The 16,305-nt window shown below is 57.2% G+C and overlaps 1 protein-coding gene across 5 annotated transcripts in view; it reads left to right on the top strand.

The window, feature by feature from the left end:
- The first annotated feature begins 37 nt into the window (after positions 1 to 37).
- Positions 38 to 16,305, top strand: part of IQGAP3 (IQ motif containing GTPase activating protein 3) — a 35,990-nt gene continuing 19,722 nt past the window's right edge. For 2 of the 5 annotated variants that reach the window (XM_045454496.1, XM_045454498.1), the window contains exons 1-13: positions 52 to 192; positions 2,855 to 2,942; positions 7,375 to 7,531; positions 8,049 to 8,126; positions 9,414 to 9,490; positions 10,158 to 10,225; positions 10,314 to 10,427; positions 10,625 to 10,803; positions 11,461 to 11,539; positions 12,090 to 12,253; positions 12,674 to 12,761; positions 14,282 to 14,445; positions 15,826 to 15,983. In XM_045454496.1, the coding sequence (XP_045310452.1) occupies positions 156 to 192; positions 2,855 to 2,942; positions 7,375 to 7,531; positions 8,049 to 8,126; positions 9,414 to 9,490; positions 10,158 to 10,225; positions 10,314 to 10,427; positions 10,625 to 10,803; positions 11,461 to 11,539; positions 12,090 to 12,253; positions 12,674 to 12,761; positions 14,282 to 14,445; positions 15,826 to 15,983 (1,451 nt within the window). In that variant the 5' untranslated portion in view covers positions 52 to 155. Of the gene's footprint in view, positions 193 to 2,854; positions 2,943 to 6,774; positions 7,011 to 7,374; positions 7,532 to 8,048; positions 8,127 to 9,413; positions 9,491 to 10,157; positions 10,226 to 10,313; positions 10,428 to 10,624; positions 10,804 to 11,460; positions 11,540 to 12,089; positions 12,254 to 12,673; positions 12,762 to 14,281; positions 14,446 to 15,825; positions 15,984 to 16,305 lie in introns of those variants that run through there. The other 3 variants (XM_045454493.1, XM_045454494.1, XM_045454497.1) reach the window with 3 other exon arrangements.

The raw sequence follows: 16,305 nt of genomic DNA, 5'->3' as shown, positions 1-16,305 counted from the left end.
CCGCACCTGGCGGCGCTCCTGCGCCTGCGCGCGCGTGGCCTGGAACTACAAATCCCAGCGCCCCCCGCGGCCTGGCCGGAAGTGCGCTCCGGCCGCGGCGTCGGTGAGGGCGGTGGCCGGGCGGCGGGAGATTCAAACCTGGAAAGAGGAGGAACATGGAGCGGCGGAGAGCGGGCGCGGGCCCGGCGCCGTGTGAGTGCGGAGGGGACCGAGGAGGGCGGCGGGCCTGCGCTGCGCGGGAAGGGAGCCCCCAGTCGCGTCTCCGGCGGGCCGCAGTGGCACCGGGAGCGGCGAAACGCCGGACCCCGCCGCGCTTCCAAGCTTACCGACCTTTCTGCCGCATCCCCACGTTCCGGGGCCCTGGGGCTGAGCGGGTGTAGGTGGCCTGGGTGGCCGCGTAGAAAGGCAGCAGTTACGGATGGCAGGCTTGCACGCCCAGCGCTACGCGGGGAAGGGCGTGGGGGGGGGGGGGCGGGACGCCTAGAGACCTCGGCTTTTGATGCCGCTTTGAGATCAGACCTCTCAGAGGTTAGGGTCAGAATTACCCAGGAGGCTTGTTTCAAATCCGCATTCCGCAGCCCTCTCCCAGAGCTTCAGCTCCAGCAGGTCTGGACTGGGGCCCTTCTCTGCGTTTGTAGCAAGCCCGCTGCGCTGCTTCCCGCACCCCACGTAATCAGGCAGGTGGTCCGCGGGCCGCGCTTGCCAATACACTGCTTGAGAAAGAGACCGGGGTCAGGAGGTGTGGTGGCAGAAAGGTTTCTGTTTGACCTTCTGAATGAAAGGCGAAATCTCCTTCTTCCGCCCCTTCCCCTTCCTTGCCGTTAGCGTTCAAAAAACAAAGTCCCCGTTCCCCGTTCTGTTGAAGGGAAGCTAGTTTCAGACCTTGGAAGGGCAGGAAGACTGTTTTTAAGACTCGGGAGTGTACAAAGCCCCGCCCATCTCACACAGCCCTCAGCTCGGGGCTCTGAGGTGATGTCATTCGCTTACTGGTCGATTTTCCGTGCTTAGCAGCCAACACTTGTTCCTTGTACACTCCCTGAAGGGAACCGATGGATTTCCTATGATTGGCTGGGCCTTTCGGATCTGAACGCGGAGGTTTTGTGCGTGCGTGTGTGTGTGTGTGTGTGTGTGTTTTAACTTGCTCAACTGTCAATTCCAATAAGCCTGTCCCTCCTCCAAATCATGTTGCAGGATATGCACGATAAGGAAATGAGGTAAAGAGTAGGATTGGCATGAAGTGTTGAGTCAAAGACAGACTGATTCAGCTCTGTCTCTTTTCAGGCCCTCTGTGTTTACTTCTTGTGTGTGTGTGTGTGTGTGTGTGTGTGCAACTTTGTCTCACCGCGTCTGGTTTTGTATTGTCTTCCCTAAGGAGACTCCAGAGGTGGGGGACAGGAGGAGGGGGGCTGTGGGACGGCACAATACGTGTGCTCTCTCACTTAAGGGACCCCAGTTCTCAAGTTTGGGGTCAGAGTATTGTCTGCATTTTATTGAGCTTGGATATTATTCTCCTCCTCAAGTGACTTATACCAAAAAGGAGAGTAAAGATAGCTTTGTGATCTTTTAAGACTCTCTCTCTTTCCACTTAATCCCAAGTGAGTGCCCCTTTCCACATGATTCCCTTTGTTGAACTACCTCCCCCTCTGCCCCTTTCTGCCTGTTTGTTCTTAAAATTTTTTTTAATGTTTATTTTTTGAGAGAGAGAGAGAGCGAGCGAGCAAGCAGGGGAGGGGCAGAGAGAGAGGGAGACAGAATCCGAAGCAGGCTCCAGGCTCCCAGCTGTCAGCACAGAGCCTGATGTGGGGCTTGAACTCATGAAGCATGAGATCATGAGCTGAGTCGAAGTTGGACATTTAACCGATTGAGCCATCCAGGCGCCCCTGTTTCTTTGTTTTTTGTTTTTTTTAATTTTTTTTTTTTAACGTTTATTTATTTTTGAGACAGAGAGAGACAGAGCATGAACGGGGGAGGGTCAGAGAGAGAGGGAGACACAGAATCTGAAACAGGCTCCAGGCTCTGAGCTGTCAGCACAGAGCCTGACGTGGGGCTCGAACCCACGGGCCGTGAGATCATGACCTGAGCTGAAGTCGGACGCTTAACCGACCGAGCCACCCAGGCGCCCCTCTTTGTTTTTTTTTTAAGTTTATGTATTTTGAGAGAGAGAGCGCGTGTGAGCACGCATGTATATGAGCAGGGGAGGGGTAGGAGAGAGGAAGAGAGAGAATCCCAAGCAGGCTCCTCGCTATCAGCCTGGAGGGCCTCGATCTCACAAACAGTGAGATCATGACCTGAGCCGAAATCAAGAGTGGGACTCTTAACCTACCGAGCCACCCAGGCACCCTGAGAATCTGTTTCTTGAGAGTAAGGGCTAACCCAGGGCCTGACATGCAGAAGGTAGCACGTGAATGAGTGGCTGTGGGATGGTGAGTCCCGTTGGTCCTGTTAGCCTAAGTCTCTGGGAGGGTCCTTGGGGAGGATGACATGGGCCCAGGTCTTAGAGAACTCAGAGGGTATTAGGGATAGAATAAGGAGCTAAGTTCCCAGCCACGGAGGGGTCTGGACATCCGTGTGGGGAGATCTCGAGGGAAGGAGGGGTCAGGAGCCGGCTGGAGAGGAACAGGAGGGAACACCTCTGACACAGGGGAGCCCCCTGTTGCAGGTGCTGACCAGAGCGGCTTTACGGGGTGGGGGCTGGAGATGGGAGGCAGGGCTGTCGGGAGGAGGGGCACCGACGTGTGAGGTGCTCCAGGTCACTGGGCAGAGTTGCCTAAGAAAGTCTGTTAAGAAGCAGCTTCAGTGCTATGGCCCTTTGTCCTATACTCCCCGCCCTGACCTTATCCCCCTGACTCCTCAGATGAACGCCTCACAGCCGAGGAAATGGACGAGCAGAGGCGGCAGAACGTGGCCTATCAGTACCTGTGCCGGCTGGAGGAAGCCAAGCGGTAAGCGGAGGGGCTGCCTCCTTCTGGAGCCCCGTCCCCTCCCTGCCCGCCCCAGGCACCTGCCCCCTAGCCAATGCAAAAGGAGTCCATTCTGTGGGAGAGGGAGAGTTGAAATAGCACCTCTCTCTCTCTCTTTTTTAAGTTTATTTTTTTATTTAGAGAGAGAGCAGGTTAGCGGGGGAGGAACAGAGAGAGAGGATCTCAAGCAGGCTACTCACTGACAGTTCGTAGCCCGACGCAGGGATCGAATTCACGAACCCGTGAGATCATGACCTGAGCCAAGATCAAGAGTCAGATGCTTCACGGACGAGCCCCCTAGGCACCCCATCTTTTTTTTTTTTTTCTTCTTGTTTTAAGACTTTATCTTGCTAGAGCAGTTTCAGGCTCAAAGTTAAGAGGAGGATAGAGATTTCCCATATGCCCCCTGCTCCCACACATACACAGCCTCCTCCACTATCAGCATCTCCAAGAGTGGTACGTTTGTTGCGCGTGATGAACTCACCTTGACACATGATCCCCCAAAGCCCGCAGCTTACCTTGGACTTCACTCTTGGTGTCGCACACCCTGTGGAATGCGTCACAAACGTAGAATGACATTATCCGTCAGTGTGGTGTGTTGGAGTAAGTTCACTGCCCTAAACATCCTCTGTGCTTTGCCTCTGTGTCCCCACATCCCGCCCCCTGGCAACCACTTATCTTTTTTACGGTCTCCATCGTTTCTCCATAGTTGGAACCATGAGGTACGTAGCCTTTGCAGACTAGCTTCTTTCACTTAGCGACGTGCGTTTGAGATTCCTCCGTGACTTTTCAGGGCTTGACTGCTCATTCCTTTTTTTTTTTTTTTAAGTTTACTTTTGAGAGCGAGAGAGACACAGAGAAAGCGTGATCAGGGGAAAGGCAGAGAGGGATCACCTACTGAAGGACTTCTTGGTTGCTTCCAAGCTCTGCCATTTACCATCAAAGCTGCTATAAACATCTGCCTGCAGGGTTTTTATCTATCTATACATCCATCCATCCATCCATCCATCCCTCCCTCTATAGAGAGCACAAGCGGGGGAGGGGCAGAGGAAGATAGAGAATCTTAAGCAGGCTCCATGCTCAGCACGGAGCCCAATGCAGGGTTTGACCCCAGGACCCCTGGGATCATGACCTGAGCCAAAATCGAGAGTTGGATGCTCAACCAACTGAGCCACCTAGGCACCCCTGCATGCAGGTTGTTCTGTGGTCCTATGTTTCACCTCCTGTGGGCAATTACCCAGGGTGAGGCGGCTGGGTTGTATGGTAGGAACATTCTGGGTTTGTAAGAAAGCACCAAGCCGTGTTCCAAGGCGGCTGCACCATTTCGCTTTCCCAGCAGCAGCGAGCGAGGGCTCCTGGTGCTGCACCTCCCTGCGGCAGCGGGTGTAGACGGTGTGCAGACTGCGGTCATTCCCACAGGTGCAGTGGTGTCTCATCGCTTCTATTTCCTTTTTTCCCGGACGACATACGGTGTGGGGCAACTCTCCTGTGCTTCCTTCCATCTGTGTGTCTTTGCTGAGGTGTTCGTTAATGGGTATCTGTGGCCCATATTTTAATCAGCTGTTCTTTTATTGTTGAGCTTTAAGAGTCCTTCCTTCCTTTCATTCATTCATTCATTCTTTTTATTTATTTATTTATTTATTCATTTTTTTAAATTTTTTTTTTTCAACGTTTATTTATTTTTGGGACAGAGAGAGACAGAGCATGAATGGGGGAGGGGCAGAGAGAGAGGGAGACACAGAATCGGAAACAGGCTCCAGGCTCTGAGCCATCAGCCCAGAGCCCGACGCGGGGCTCGAACTCACGGACCGCGAGATCGTGACCTGGCAGAAGTCGGACGCTTAACCGACTGCGCCACCCAGGCGCCCCCATTCATTCATTCTTAATAAGCTCCACACCCAACACAGGGCTCAAACTCACAACCCTGAGATCAAGAGCCACATGCTCTACCGACTGAGCCAGCCAGGCGTCCCGGTCTTTGTGTATTTCGGATACTGCTCTTTTATCAGATGTGTGTTTTGCAAATCTTTTCTCCCAGAGTGTGTCTCGTCTTCTCATTCTCTTGACATTGTCTTTTCTGGAGCAGAAGTTTTTCATTTTAATTAAGTCCAGCTGGCCAGTTATTTTTTTTCAACGACTGTGCCTTTGGCATTATATTTAAAAAGTCATTGGCCAGGGGTGCCTGGCTGGCTCAGTCGGTGGAGCATGCGACCTTTGATCTCGGGGTCGTGAGTTTGAGCCCCACGTCGGGTATGAAGATTACTTAAAAAAAAAAAAAAGTTATCGCCACACCCAAGGTCACCTAGGTTTCCCCCGTGTTATCTTCGAGGGGTTTTATAGTTCTGCATTTTACATTTAAGCTGATGATCCCTTTTGAGTTGATTTTTGTGAAGGGTGTGAAGTCAGCCTCTGGATGGATTTCTTTTGCGTGTGGACGTCCCGCTGTTCCAGTGCCATTTGTTGAGGAGATGATCTCTGCTCCACCGGATCGCCTTTGCTCCTCTGTCAAAGATCAGCTGGCTGTGTTTACGTGGGTCTGTTTCTGGGCTCTGCATCCTGTCCCGTTGGTCTGTCTCTTTCACACTGCCTTGATTCCTGTGGCTAAGTTGGGTCTTGTCAGTCTTCCAACTCTGTTCTTCTCCTGCAATGTCGTGTTGGCTCTCCTGGTCCTTCAGGCTCCGCATACAGGCTTTAGGATCAGGGTCTTGCTATCCACAGCGTAACTTGCTGGCAGTTCGTTCGGGATGGCTCCGAGCGTGTGGATCCAGCCGGGAAGAGCTGGCGTCCTTACAGTACAGGGCGTGGGGCGTCTTCCACGCAGTGTGGTTTTCCGTTGATTTTGTTCATCAGGGTTTCGTAGTTTTCCTCAGAGATCTTGTACGTATTTTGTTAGACCTAGACCTAAGTATTTCATTTTGGGGGTGCTAACGGGAACCGTGTGTGTTTTTCAAATCCCACTGTTCGCTGCAGTATATGGGACAGTGGTTGACTTCAGCGTATTAAGCCCGCGTCCTGCAGCTTTGCTGCGCTCCTTACTGGGTCCCGGAGGCTTTGTGTCGCCTTCTTTCCGATTTTCCATGGAGACGGTCACACTGTGGACAAAGACAACACCCCGTCCTCTTATCCCCCTACACACGTCCTTGCCTATCTCTAAAGTGTGTGGACATCTGCTTACATACTAACCACGATGCCATTGTAATAGCCAAATAAGTCCTCCATCGGGAAGGTCCATACCCAGGCCATTTTCAAATTTTCCTGATTGTCTGAAAAAAATAGCCTATCTTTCAGCTGGCTTATTCAAATAAGGATCTGGAAACGCTCACAAATTGTATCCGACGTTGGTGTCTCTTACATCTTCTTTAATCCAGGATGACCCACCTCCCCTTTTCAGTTCTTTACGTCACGGACTTGGTGAAGAAACCAGCTCATGTGCCCCGTAGCTCATCTCCCCTCCTGGATTTGTCTGTTTTCTTCCTTGCTTCAGCCAGCTTGTTCCTCTGTACCCGTGTTTCCTATAAATGGATGTGGGCTCTAAGGCAGCAGCAAATGCTTCATTCTGTCCTTTTAATCAACAGCGTATTTTTAATCTTCTCCAGGGAAACAGATAGCATGAGTGGACAGGAAAGCAGGCATCTGTGGCAGGAAAGGCACAGAGTGCAGCACAGTGTGCCTGGCTCGCTCTGGAAACAGACACTTTCCTGTAGCCGTCATACAGGGAGAAGCCTGGAAAGCCCATCTGAAAAACGCTTACGCTCTCCCTTGTGCCCCTCGCGCGACCATCAGTGATAATGACGCTTTACGTTTCTGTCCCCAGCATGTTCACTCTCGTTAGCTCACTTACTGCCGAGGCAGAGACAGTACAGGTCGCGTCCTCTTCATTTTGCAAGTTGTACGAGCGAGGCTCCGAAGGCTAAGTGGGGGATGGTGTGGAAAGCAGGACTTCTGACTCGGAGGGCTGTGGCCTTCCTGGCCCTGTGTGCTGCTCCCCTCCCACCAAGCCTGGGGGTTCCCCACTACCCTCATCGTCCCCCAAGCTGGGCTATGAGCTGTGTAGGTCACTGGGGCGGACAGAACCCTTCAGTACCTGGGTTCCCAGAAAACATGCAGAATGACAGATGCGAGCAGGTTCGGTGTGGTCAGCAGGCCTGCGTGACCAGACCGAGTGGAAGGTTCTGGCCCACACCGGGGATGCGCGGGTTCAGGATCTGACCGGGAGGAGTTTCAGGGGTGGAGGGGGCCGAGGACTGGCCATCCCAGTGTCCGGGGCAGCTTGGGGTGAGGTGGGAGCACCCAGACGGTGGGCAGAGAGGGGAGCTAGGGGAGGGGCGGGAACGGGAGGCAGGAGCTGGGGGAGGGGCGGGAGCTGGGCCAGGGTGGGTGGCAGGCACAGTCCTGCTCGCTCTGGTGCTTTCAGCTGGATGGAGGCCTGCCTGAAGGAGGAGCTTCCTCCCCCCGTGGAGCTGGAGGAGGGCCTCCGGAACGGGGTGCTGCTGGCCAAGCTGGGCCACTGTTTTGCACCCGCCGTGGTCCCCTTGAAGAAGATCTATGATGTGGAGCAGCTGCGGTACCAGGTGGGGCGAGGCCTCTCCCTTCTACCTGCTTCCTCTTGCTTGCCCTTCTCCTTAGCAACAAGGGACTCTTGCTAGGTGGGCCCTGGGCTGCCCCTGCCATGAGGCTTCTGAGCAAACGGGTCTACCCAAGTCTACGCTCAGAGGCCGGGGGGCTTTGCCACCGTGAAGTTACTTCCTGGACGTGCCGCCCCTTCGCCACGCTCTGGCCGGCACAGCCCTGTCTCCTTCCCGCCTCACCTCTGGACTCCCCTTTACTAGGAAGCCTTACTAGGTTGTTGTTCCCCCGGCTGCCGTCCTTCCCAAATGTCCTGCTGGCTCATCCATTCCTGGTGGCTTCCGTCTGTGACTCTCTCCCGGAGGGTCAGGGGACGGAGTATGGGAAATCTGCAGGGCAGGGTCCGCTGGCTCCCCACCCCCCACCCCGCCCTTCAGATCTCCAAGCCGCGGTCTGGGCTGTGCCCACGGGGAGCTCTGAGAACTGTAGAAATGGATTCTCTTGTCTTTCCTTCCCTTTCAGGCAACTGGCTTGCATTTCCGCCACACAGACAACATCAACTTCTGGCTGTCGGCCATAGCCCACATCGGCCTGCCTTCGGTAACGCTGGGCCTCGAGACTGGGGTGCATCTTTACTCTCCACCGGCCCCCAACCCCCACCACGCACGCTTTGTCTCCCTGGGTCCTTCAGCCCTCGTCATCATGTGTCTCCTTAGCTAACTTAACCTGAGGGTTTAAATTGCCTGCAGGTGTCTGTCTTTGAACCACGTTACTTGGTCTCTGCCTCTACTTCCTGTGGGTGAGGGAAGTGGAGGGAGGTGAAGGCCCCCTGACCTAAGCTGCACTGTCCCCATTAGTGAGCGAGGCCCCCGTGCAACGCAGTGGATGCATATTTAGCCAGCCTTCCACCAGAATTTCGTGGCGTGATGTGGGCTTGCTACGGGCCATATCCCTTGGTGGTGGACTTGGAGGCCCGGGCCCGGGTCCCCTGTGGGCCATACATGGCACGTCCCCTTGCCCTTTGGATCTCAGTGTGTTACTTGACTGTAAAATGGGGATGGTGATCCCTGCCCTGTGTACCCCGTGAGGCTGTCAGGAGGACCGGATGATGTGCGTGAGTTCCCTTTATGAATCCTAAGGAACTGTACCAATTAAGGCATGATAGGACTCTGCAGGGTTCTTCCTACAGGCAACTGTGCAACAAGGAAGCAGCAGTAAGGGGACTTTGGTGGGAGGCAGGAGTAATAGGGGCCAGCTGTCCTCAGTGAGGCTGGAACGCTGTTAAGTCTCTAGATTGGGTCCTTCCTGTGAATCTGAAGTAACCAAGAGGTTTTGAGCTTTGACCTCATGGGAGTCGCCAGGCGGAATGGGACGCCGTGTCTTGGAGGGAGGACTCAGTTCTTCGAGGGGACCCCACTGATCAGAGGCCTGTGGCCCAGAGGCAGGGATGAGCGCCCTGTGCCCTCGGTGGTCCTGGACAGTGTGTGCCTCTTTGGGCCTTCCGAAGGAGCACGGCCGGCCCCCCAGCATGCCGCCTGCCTGGCGAGAGTCCACAGGGGCACAGGCTCGCTGTGTCTACGGGATGCACAGGGGGCCTCTTTCTCCTGGAGGACACGGCCTGCATCCTCTAACCGCAATAGCCTCCCCTGTGTCCCGTGAATCTGGCGACGTGCGTCTGCGCCTGGGCCTCGGCTCACTTTCTTTAACACTTGGTGTGTGTGGCCACAGTGCTGGCTGTCAGAGGTTGGGGAGACTGACTTCGAAGCCCCAGGCAACAAAGGAGTATCTCCCCGGGTCAGAGAGGAAGACCCATTCCTCAGCCCCTCTCTCCATAGCTGGTGCTCCTTCACGTTTCCAGCGGCAGTAACCAGCTGCTTTCCCCCCCAGACCTTCTTCCCGGAGACCACAGACATCTATGACAAGAAGAACATGCCCCGGGTGGTCTACTGCATCCATGCCCTCAGGTGAGAGGCCCCAGACTTCCGCCCTCCAGGTGGATACAGGAAACATGGCAGCAGGAAGGAAGGCAGGCACTTCTCAGGAGAGTGAGACTTCAGAGTTTTGCAGTTGTGCGTAGATTTATGCTCACGTTTGTGTGTGACCTGCAGGGGTGAAGGAAAAGGGCAGGAGGGAAGGGTCTTCAGTTTGTGCCTGGGGCCCAAAGGAATCAAAACGAGCCCTCAAGAGCGTCGCATGCAGCTCACCTAGTGGGAATGTTCAGGCTGTTTGGTTCTTCTCAGAACCGGCCATCAGCATCCAGCTGGCTAGAGCTTAAAGTGGCCGACCAGTTCCTGCGTCTGTCGTGTCGTCTCGTCCTGACTTCATTTCCCACGTCCTTTCAAGCCCGCCCAGCTCTGCGGGTCTCTGCGGGTCTCTGCTTGCCTTACCCTCTGTGTCCATCTGGTAACTGCAGTGTGCCCTTCTCTGCGAAGTCCCGATGCCCCCTGGCCTCTCGAGCATCATACTTATCTTCTGTAGCGTTTGCCTCGGCCTGACTTCCAGTAACATCGCTCCCCGTGGACTGGGGGGACTTGGGAGCAGGTGTGGTGGGCTCCCTGTCCAGGTCCCTGTGGCGTCTCCTGCAGACCGTGTCAAAATAAATAGGCCCCAACGCCTTCCATTCTTTTCCAGTCTCTTCCTCTTCCGGCTGGGACTGGCCCCTCAGATACATGATCTCTACGGGAAAGTGAAATTCTCAGGTGAGCCCAGCTCCTTCCCCAGCCGCTCGTGCGGGCAGGGTCTTGGGGGCTCTGGCCCTGAGGAAAGGCACCTGTGGTGTCATTGCAGCCGAGGAACTTAGCAACATGGCCTCTGAACTGGCCAAATACGGCCTCCAGCTGCCGGCCTTCAGCAAGATCGGGGGCATTCTGGCCAATGAGCTGTCGGTGGATGAAGCTGCAGGTAGGGGTGTGGCTCTGCCCTGCTGGGGGGTGGGCTCCGTGTGAAAGGGCAGACAGACTCCAAGCCTCCAATGCATTCTGGCTGTCGTCTGTGAGGTGACCTGGTTTGCCCGGCCCTCTGGATGGAAAAAGGGAATGGTGTCAGGGTGGCCTGTGGCTTGTTCTGGCCTCCTGACCTTGTCTCCATGCCCCTCCCAGTCCACGCGGCGGTCCTCGCCATCAATGAGGCCGTGGAGCGAGGGGTGGTTGAGGACACCCTGGCTGCCTTGCGGAATCCCAGTGCTCTGCTGGAGAATCTTCGAGAGCCTCTGGCGGCCATCTACCAGGAGCTCCTGGCCCAGGCCAAGGCAGAGAAGACTGCCAGCGCCCAGACCCGAGTAAGGAGGAGCCTTTGCTCTGCAGGCGTGGAGAGTGGGGTGGCCCAGAAGGCCTCCGGCGGACAGGACTCCGTCACATCCTGTCTCCACGCCCCAGAGTTGCTGAGAGAAACGCTTGTTGGTTGTTGTAGAGAAGCAGAGGAGGCACCCAGGGATGAGGATTCAGGAGAGAAGGCGGGAGACGGGTTCTGGGGACTGGATCTTCTGGCCGGGCTGAGGTGGGGACGTAGAACTGGCCAAGGCTGGACAGGAGATTTGACTTAACCGTGTCCATGCCGAGGGCTTGAACCCAGGGGTTCTCCAGATTCCTTCTTCGTTTTTTTTTTTTAATGTTTATATATTTTTGAGAGACAGAGTGCAAGCAGGGGAGGGACAGAGAGAGGGGGAGACACCGAATCCGAAGCAGGCTCCAGGCTCTGAGCTGTCAGCACAGAGCCCAAAGCAGGGCTGGAACTCACAAACCACGAGATCATGACCTGAGCCAAAGTCAGACGCTCAACCGACTGAGCCCTCCAGGCAGCCCCAGATTCCTCCTGACCAGGCCGACCTTTGGCCTGGGAAGGCGCCCAGGGGAGGGAAGAATTAGAGACAGGGAGCGGGGAGCAGGAGAGGACTGAGCTGGTTTCCCAGGTCTCCCTTTCGGCATGGTCTTTGCAGGATGGTGGAGAAAGCTGGGACATATATGACTGCTACCTGACTCAGGCTGAAATCCAGGGGCACATCAACCACGTCAACGGTAAGAGACCTGGGCCAGGAGGGCTTCGGGGTGCTCCCAGGGCAAGCCCCCGCATCGGGAGGTTCAGGGATAGCTCTCAGGCCAGAGGCCCTGTAGCCTCACTTGGGTCAACCCTGGTCTCAGGGAAAGACCAAAGTCAAACAGCAGGGTGTGTGCTGCTTTTCGGCTCTCGCTATCCAGAGAAGTGACCCTGTCCGGGGGGTTTCTATTTGAATGGAGATCCATGGACAGGGCAGAGGCAAAGGACAGGCCTTCCAGCTCTTGCTGCTAGAAGGGCAGCTGGCCCGGGGTCCTGGGAGAAGGAGCTGCGAGGAATGGACGGGGTGGGGCGGACACGAGGGCAGGAGGGGCTGTTTGGAGGCCCAGGATGGAGTGGGCATCTGCCTGTTGGGGTCAGGATGTCCTCCCGGTCTGGGGTGGGGAGGAGGGGAGGCTGCCAAGATCAAGGTTTAGGGTGGGGGTCATGCTGGGCAGGAAGAACAGGGCAGGTCTGGGGTGGTACCGGCTGGGCTTCTGCACATCGTTCATTGTGGGGTCTTGGTCTTTGCAGTCCATGGGGCTCTAGAAGTTGTTGATGATGCCCTGGAGAGACAGAGCCCTGAGGCCTTGCTCGAGGCCCTTCATGACCCTGCCCTGGCCCTGCGCGGAGTGAGGAGAGACTTTGCTGACTGGTACCTGGAACAGCTGAGCTCAGACAGAGAACAGAAGGCACAGGTCAGCTGATTACCTGCTCCCTGCTCTGTCTGTCTGCTGTGGGATGGGGACCGCCTCTTCCTTAGGCATCCCCTCCGTCCCCTCCTTGTATTCAGTAAGTGCTGACTATGTGTGTAAATGGTTACATCACCCCAAAGCCTAATGGCCCAGACTGACCAAGGGGTCCCTGGGGGCAGCCGGCGAGCAGTGACGTGCTCCCCCATGGCTGAATGGGGGCCTCAGCGACAAGAGATCTTGTCCTCGCTGCCATTGGCTTTCTCCATGACACTCTCCTCGTGCTGCCTGTGTTGTTAGTTCAGTGCCTGCTGCGTAAGAAAGAGCCAGACTTAGAGGCAGGGAGGTGGGGGTGGGTGGGCCTGGGAGCCCATGAGGGCAGCTCCTGTGAGAGCTCTCTCCTACGTCACCTCTTCCCCTCCCCAGGAGTTGGGCCTGGTGGATCTTCTGGAAAAGGAGGAGGTCCAAGCTGGTGTGGCTGCAGCCAACGTGAAGGGTTATCAGGAGCAAGCCAGTAAGTCACTTCCAGGCTGAGGCCTGGCCCCGGGCCCATCACTGCGGCATCTAACCCTCGGCTGGCTTCTGTGTAGGGGTGTGTAGGGCGATGCAAACCGCTGCCCACGTTTCCAGCGGGACCTCTCCCCTCCCTGGTGTGCCGGGGCCCAGGCTGCCTGCATGCACACTACAGACGGGTTCCTTAAGGCCTCAGGGGTAACGACAGTCAGTCCTGCATCAGGCCGGCTCCTGGGGCAGACAGCTTTCTTCAGGGCACTTGCCCAGTATCTGGACGGCTTCAACCTGCTTGAGTCCTTGCCTCTCGACGGTAGTGAGAAACTCATGATCAACTCACTTTCCCTTAAAAACATTATCTACAGGGACACCTAGGTGACTCAGTTGGTTAAGTGTCCAGCTCCTGATCTCAGCTCAGGTCTTGATCTTGGGGTCGTGAGTTCAAGCCCCCCACTGGGCCCCACGCTGGGCGTGAAGCCAACTGAAAAAGAAAACATCATATACAAATACAATTTTTTATTAGAGGAGTGTGGCCTGGTGATCGTGTCCCTCCCGGGAGGTCAGCGTGTGGCAGGAGTGAAGTGAAGCAGAGCTGGGGGCGGTGGGGGGGGTGCCACAGCCTGTGGCCACCAGCCCTGTTTCAGCCGTGTAACTCCGTCCTGACCTGGCGTTAGAAGTCGCGTACGGGTGTGAGACGCTCACCTCTGTGTCGTGTGTCTTCGGGCCTTCCTGGCCTCTTCCCTGACTCGGCCTGGACTTCGGTCCCATATGCTCCGTGAGGCAGATGAGGCCTCCGGTGCCCCCTCCTCTTGTCACACGCCCATTCCGCCCGGCCGGACAGCCTGTCCTTCCCTCGCTCTCCCGCTGCCAGCCCTTCGGTCGTCCAGGCTGCTTTCCTTGTGCGCTTTCACCCGTGGAAAGCGGGTGATGGCATCCGTCAGCGCCGCCTCTGCCCCTTCCGTCCCCCGTCTCCCACCAGGACCCCTCCTTCCCCGGCTGCCAGAGCTCTGGGGGCGGGAGGCAGCGCTGGCATGGAGTGGCCGGTGTCTTTGGACCCTTACTTCTCCCCAGGGGATGCATCTGCTCGGCACTTCCCAAGCCCCGTGGCCCCTCCGAGCTCGCTCCTGCCCCTTGTGGCCCAGGCGGCTCCACCTGCCCCTCTGTGCGGTCGGCGAGATTTGGCCCCTAGAGCCCTTGACTGACCTCTTCTTAGCCGTGCCCGTAGCCTCCTGCCGGTCTTGCGTCCACCGCCCCTGCACCTCCCCCCGCCAAGGCGGCCGCTCTGCCACCTGCCAGGCTGATCCATCTCTGGGTCTGACGCACTGTTTCTTTCAGTGCCTCGCAAAGTGACTCAGCACCCCTCCCTCACAAACACTTAGAAGCTCATTCTGGACCTAGCAGAAGGCAGAACGGTTTTGAAGAGGCGTTGCCCCCTCAGGTCCCCCAGCAGAAGCCAGTTAGCCAGGAGACTAGGACGGGCCCTGGACGCCCGGCCCGTACAGCCCTCTCCCTCCTCCCCTGCAGTGCTCCAGGCCGTGTGCAGGATCAACGGAGCCATCCGGAGGGGAGTGGCGGCTGCCACGGTGGCGGAGCTGATGTGCCCAGAAGCCCGGCTGCCTCCAGTGTGCCCCCGCGCCCCGGCTGTGTACCAGCAGGAGCTGGCAGTGCTCCAGCAGCAGCAGGGAGGGGTGAGCCCCAGAAATGAGGGTCCTGCCCCCGCGTCCTAAGCAGTGGGGGGGCCCGGGGTGGTCCGTGCAGAGCACCCTCGGAGGGATCCTGAGCTCTCATAGCAGCTAGCGCTCTTGAGCAGACGCTGCTCTACACGGTCATTGATCCTTGCTAGAGCCCTGGCGGGTGAGGAAGATTTCCATTTAGAGGTGAGGGAACTGAGGCGCAGAGGTGGACACGGTGCCTGACGGCCGTGGCCGGCAGTGCTGAGAAGGCATGCTAAGCCGGCTGCGTGGAAGTCTGTGCCTGTCACCTCTCTGTGTGTGCCCCCTCACCCCTGTCCAGACGGCTCCCGAGACATGGAGGTGACAGAGCCCTCCTGCAGGGAAGTCCTAGTCCCTGCAGGAGTTGGAACACACCTGAGGGTCCAGATAGTCACAGGGAGGGAGAAACGGATGGTGTCAGTGGCAGAGGACTTCAGACTAGGAACTGGAGGGAGCAGAGCTGGGGGTAAGTCCGGGAAGGCTTCCTGGAAGAGAGGAGACCCGTGGAGAATCATACCCACAGAGGGAAGTTTAGAGCATGACCCCAGTCATGGCCTTCGGGAAGGGCACGGTCTCCATCCCAGTGACTGCAGTACGAGGCAGAGAAGACGAGCCCTAGGAGGTGATGCACGGTGACCCGGGCCACGGACGGCAGAGCGGGAGTCAGCTTCTGGCTCTGCTGTGTCCTCACTGTGCGACCTTGGCGTTAGTTCCTTGTCTGCCCCTCAGTTCACGTGTGAAACGGGAACAATAACATAATTCCCCACAGGATTGTTGTGAGGGCTACACGCGTCACCGCGCGTGCTTAGAAGTGGGCCCGGTGTGTGAGCTCAGCTGCTGTGACCCTCATCTGCGGTACTCCTTCTGTACGGGACAGGGAGGTGCTCTAGAAGGAGGGAACAGCACGCGCAGGTGTTTGGAAGGGAGGAGAAAGCTGGGCCGGGAAGTGGGGCGTGTGGTGCCGTGTGGAGGGGCCCTGTGTCCCTCTCTCTGTCTCCCGGGGCCTTGCGCCCTCCCTGGCGTGTGCCAGGAATCAGAAAGGAGTCGGTGCGGCTCTCTGGCTGAGCGTGGGCTCTGGAACCAGGCGGCTAGCTTCAAGTTACGCTGTGTGCTCATCTGCAAAGTGGGGACATTAATGGTACCTCCCCCGCTGGCCTGTTACGAGGACAGAGTGAGCGTGTGTGGAGCATTTACCCACTGGGCACACGGTGAGCACACTCAGTGTTGGGCGCAGTGAATTAGCGAATGAGTTGGGGCTTGGGATAGAGACTGGGATGTGGGAGGGCCTTGGGGGCAGGATGGCAGTGGCCCCAAGCCCTTGACCCGCCCCACGGAATCGGTGCTCCCCTGTTGTAGGAGCTCGGCCACGAGGAGCTCTTTGTGGCCGTGGAGATGCTGTCAGCCGTGGTCCTGATTGACCAGGCCCTGGAGGCCAGGGATGTCGGCGGCTTCTGGAGCAGTCTGGTGAACCCCGCCACGGGCCTGGCCGAGGTGCAAGGAGAGAACGCTCAGCGGTGAGAAGGTTTAGCAGGTGTGAGCGGGAGGGGGCGGAGCCAGGACTCCACCCTCTGCTTGGGACCCAGCCTTCTGCGCGGTTCCCTGCTCCTGAGCCCAGGCCCCTCTCTGGGGCTGTTCGCAGCCCCTGGCCCGTGACTCGTCCTGGGAGTGGGCTCAAGCATCCCCCCTTCCTCCATTCCTTGTGCTTTCATAGAGGTTTGAGTCCCGCCCCGTGCCAGATACTATCCCGGGTGGTGGGAAATGGCAGTGAACAAAGCCAAGTTCCGGCTCTCATCCAACCCACGTGCTCGTAGAGGGGACAGGCAAAGCCAACGTGCC

Source organism: Leopardus geoffroyi, chromosome C3 (genome assembly GCF_018350155.1).
Source record: "Leopardus geoffroyi isolate Oge1 chromosome C3, O.geoffroyi_Oge1_pat1.0, whole genome shotgun sequence".
Taxonomy (NCBI): Eukaryota; Metazoa; Chordata; class Mammalia; order Carnivora; family Felidae; genus Leopardus; species Leopardus geoffroyi.
The sequence above is the reverse complement of the archived record's forward strand: the minus strand, read 5'-3'. Positions and strand labels throughout refer to the sequence as shown.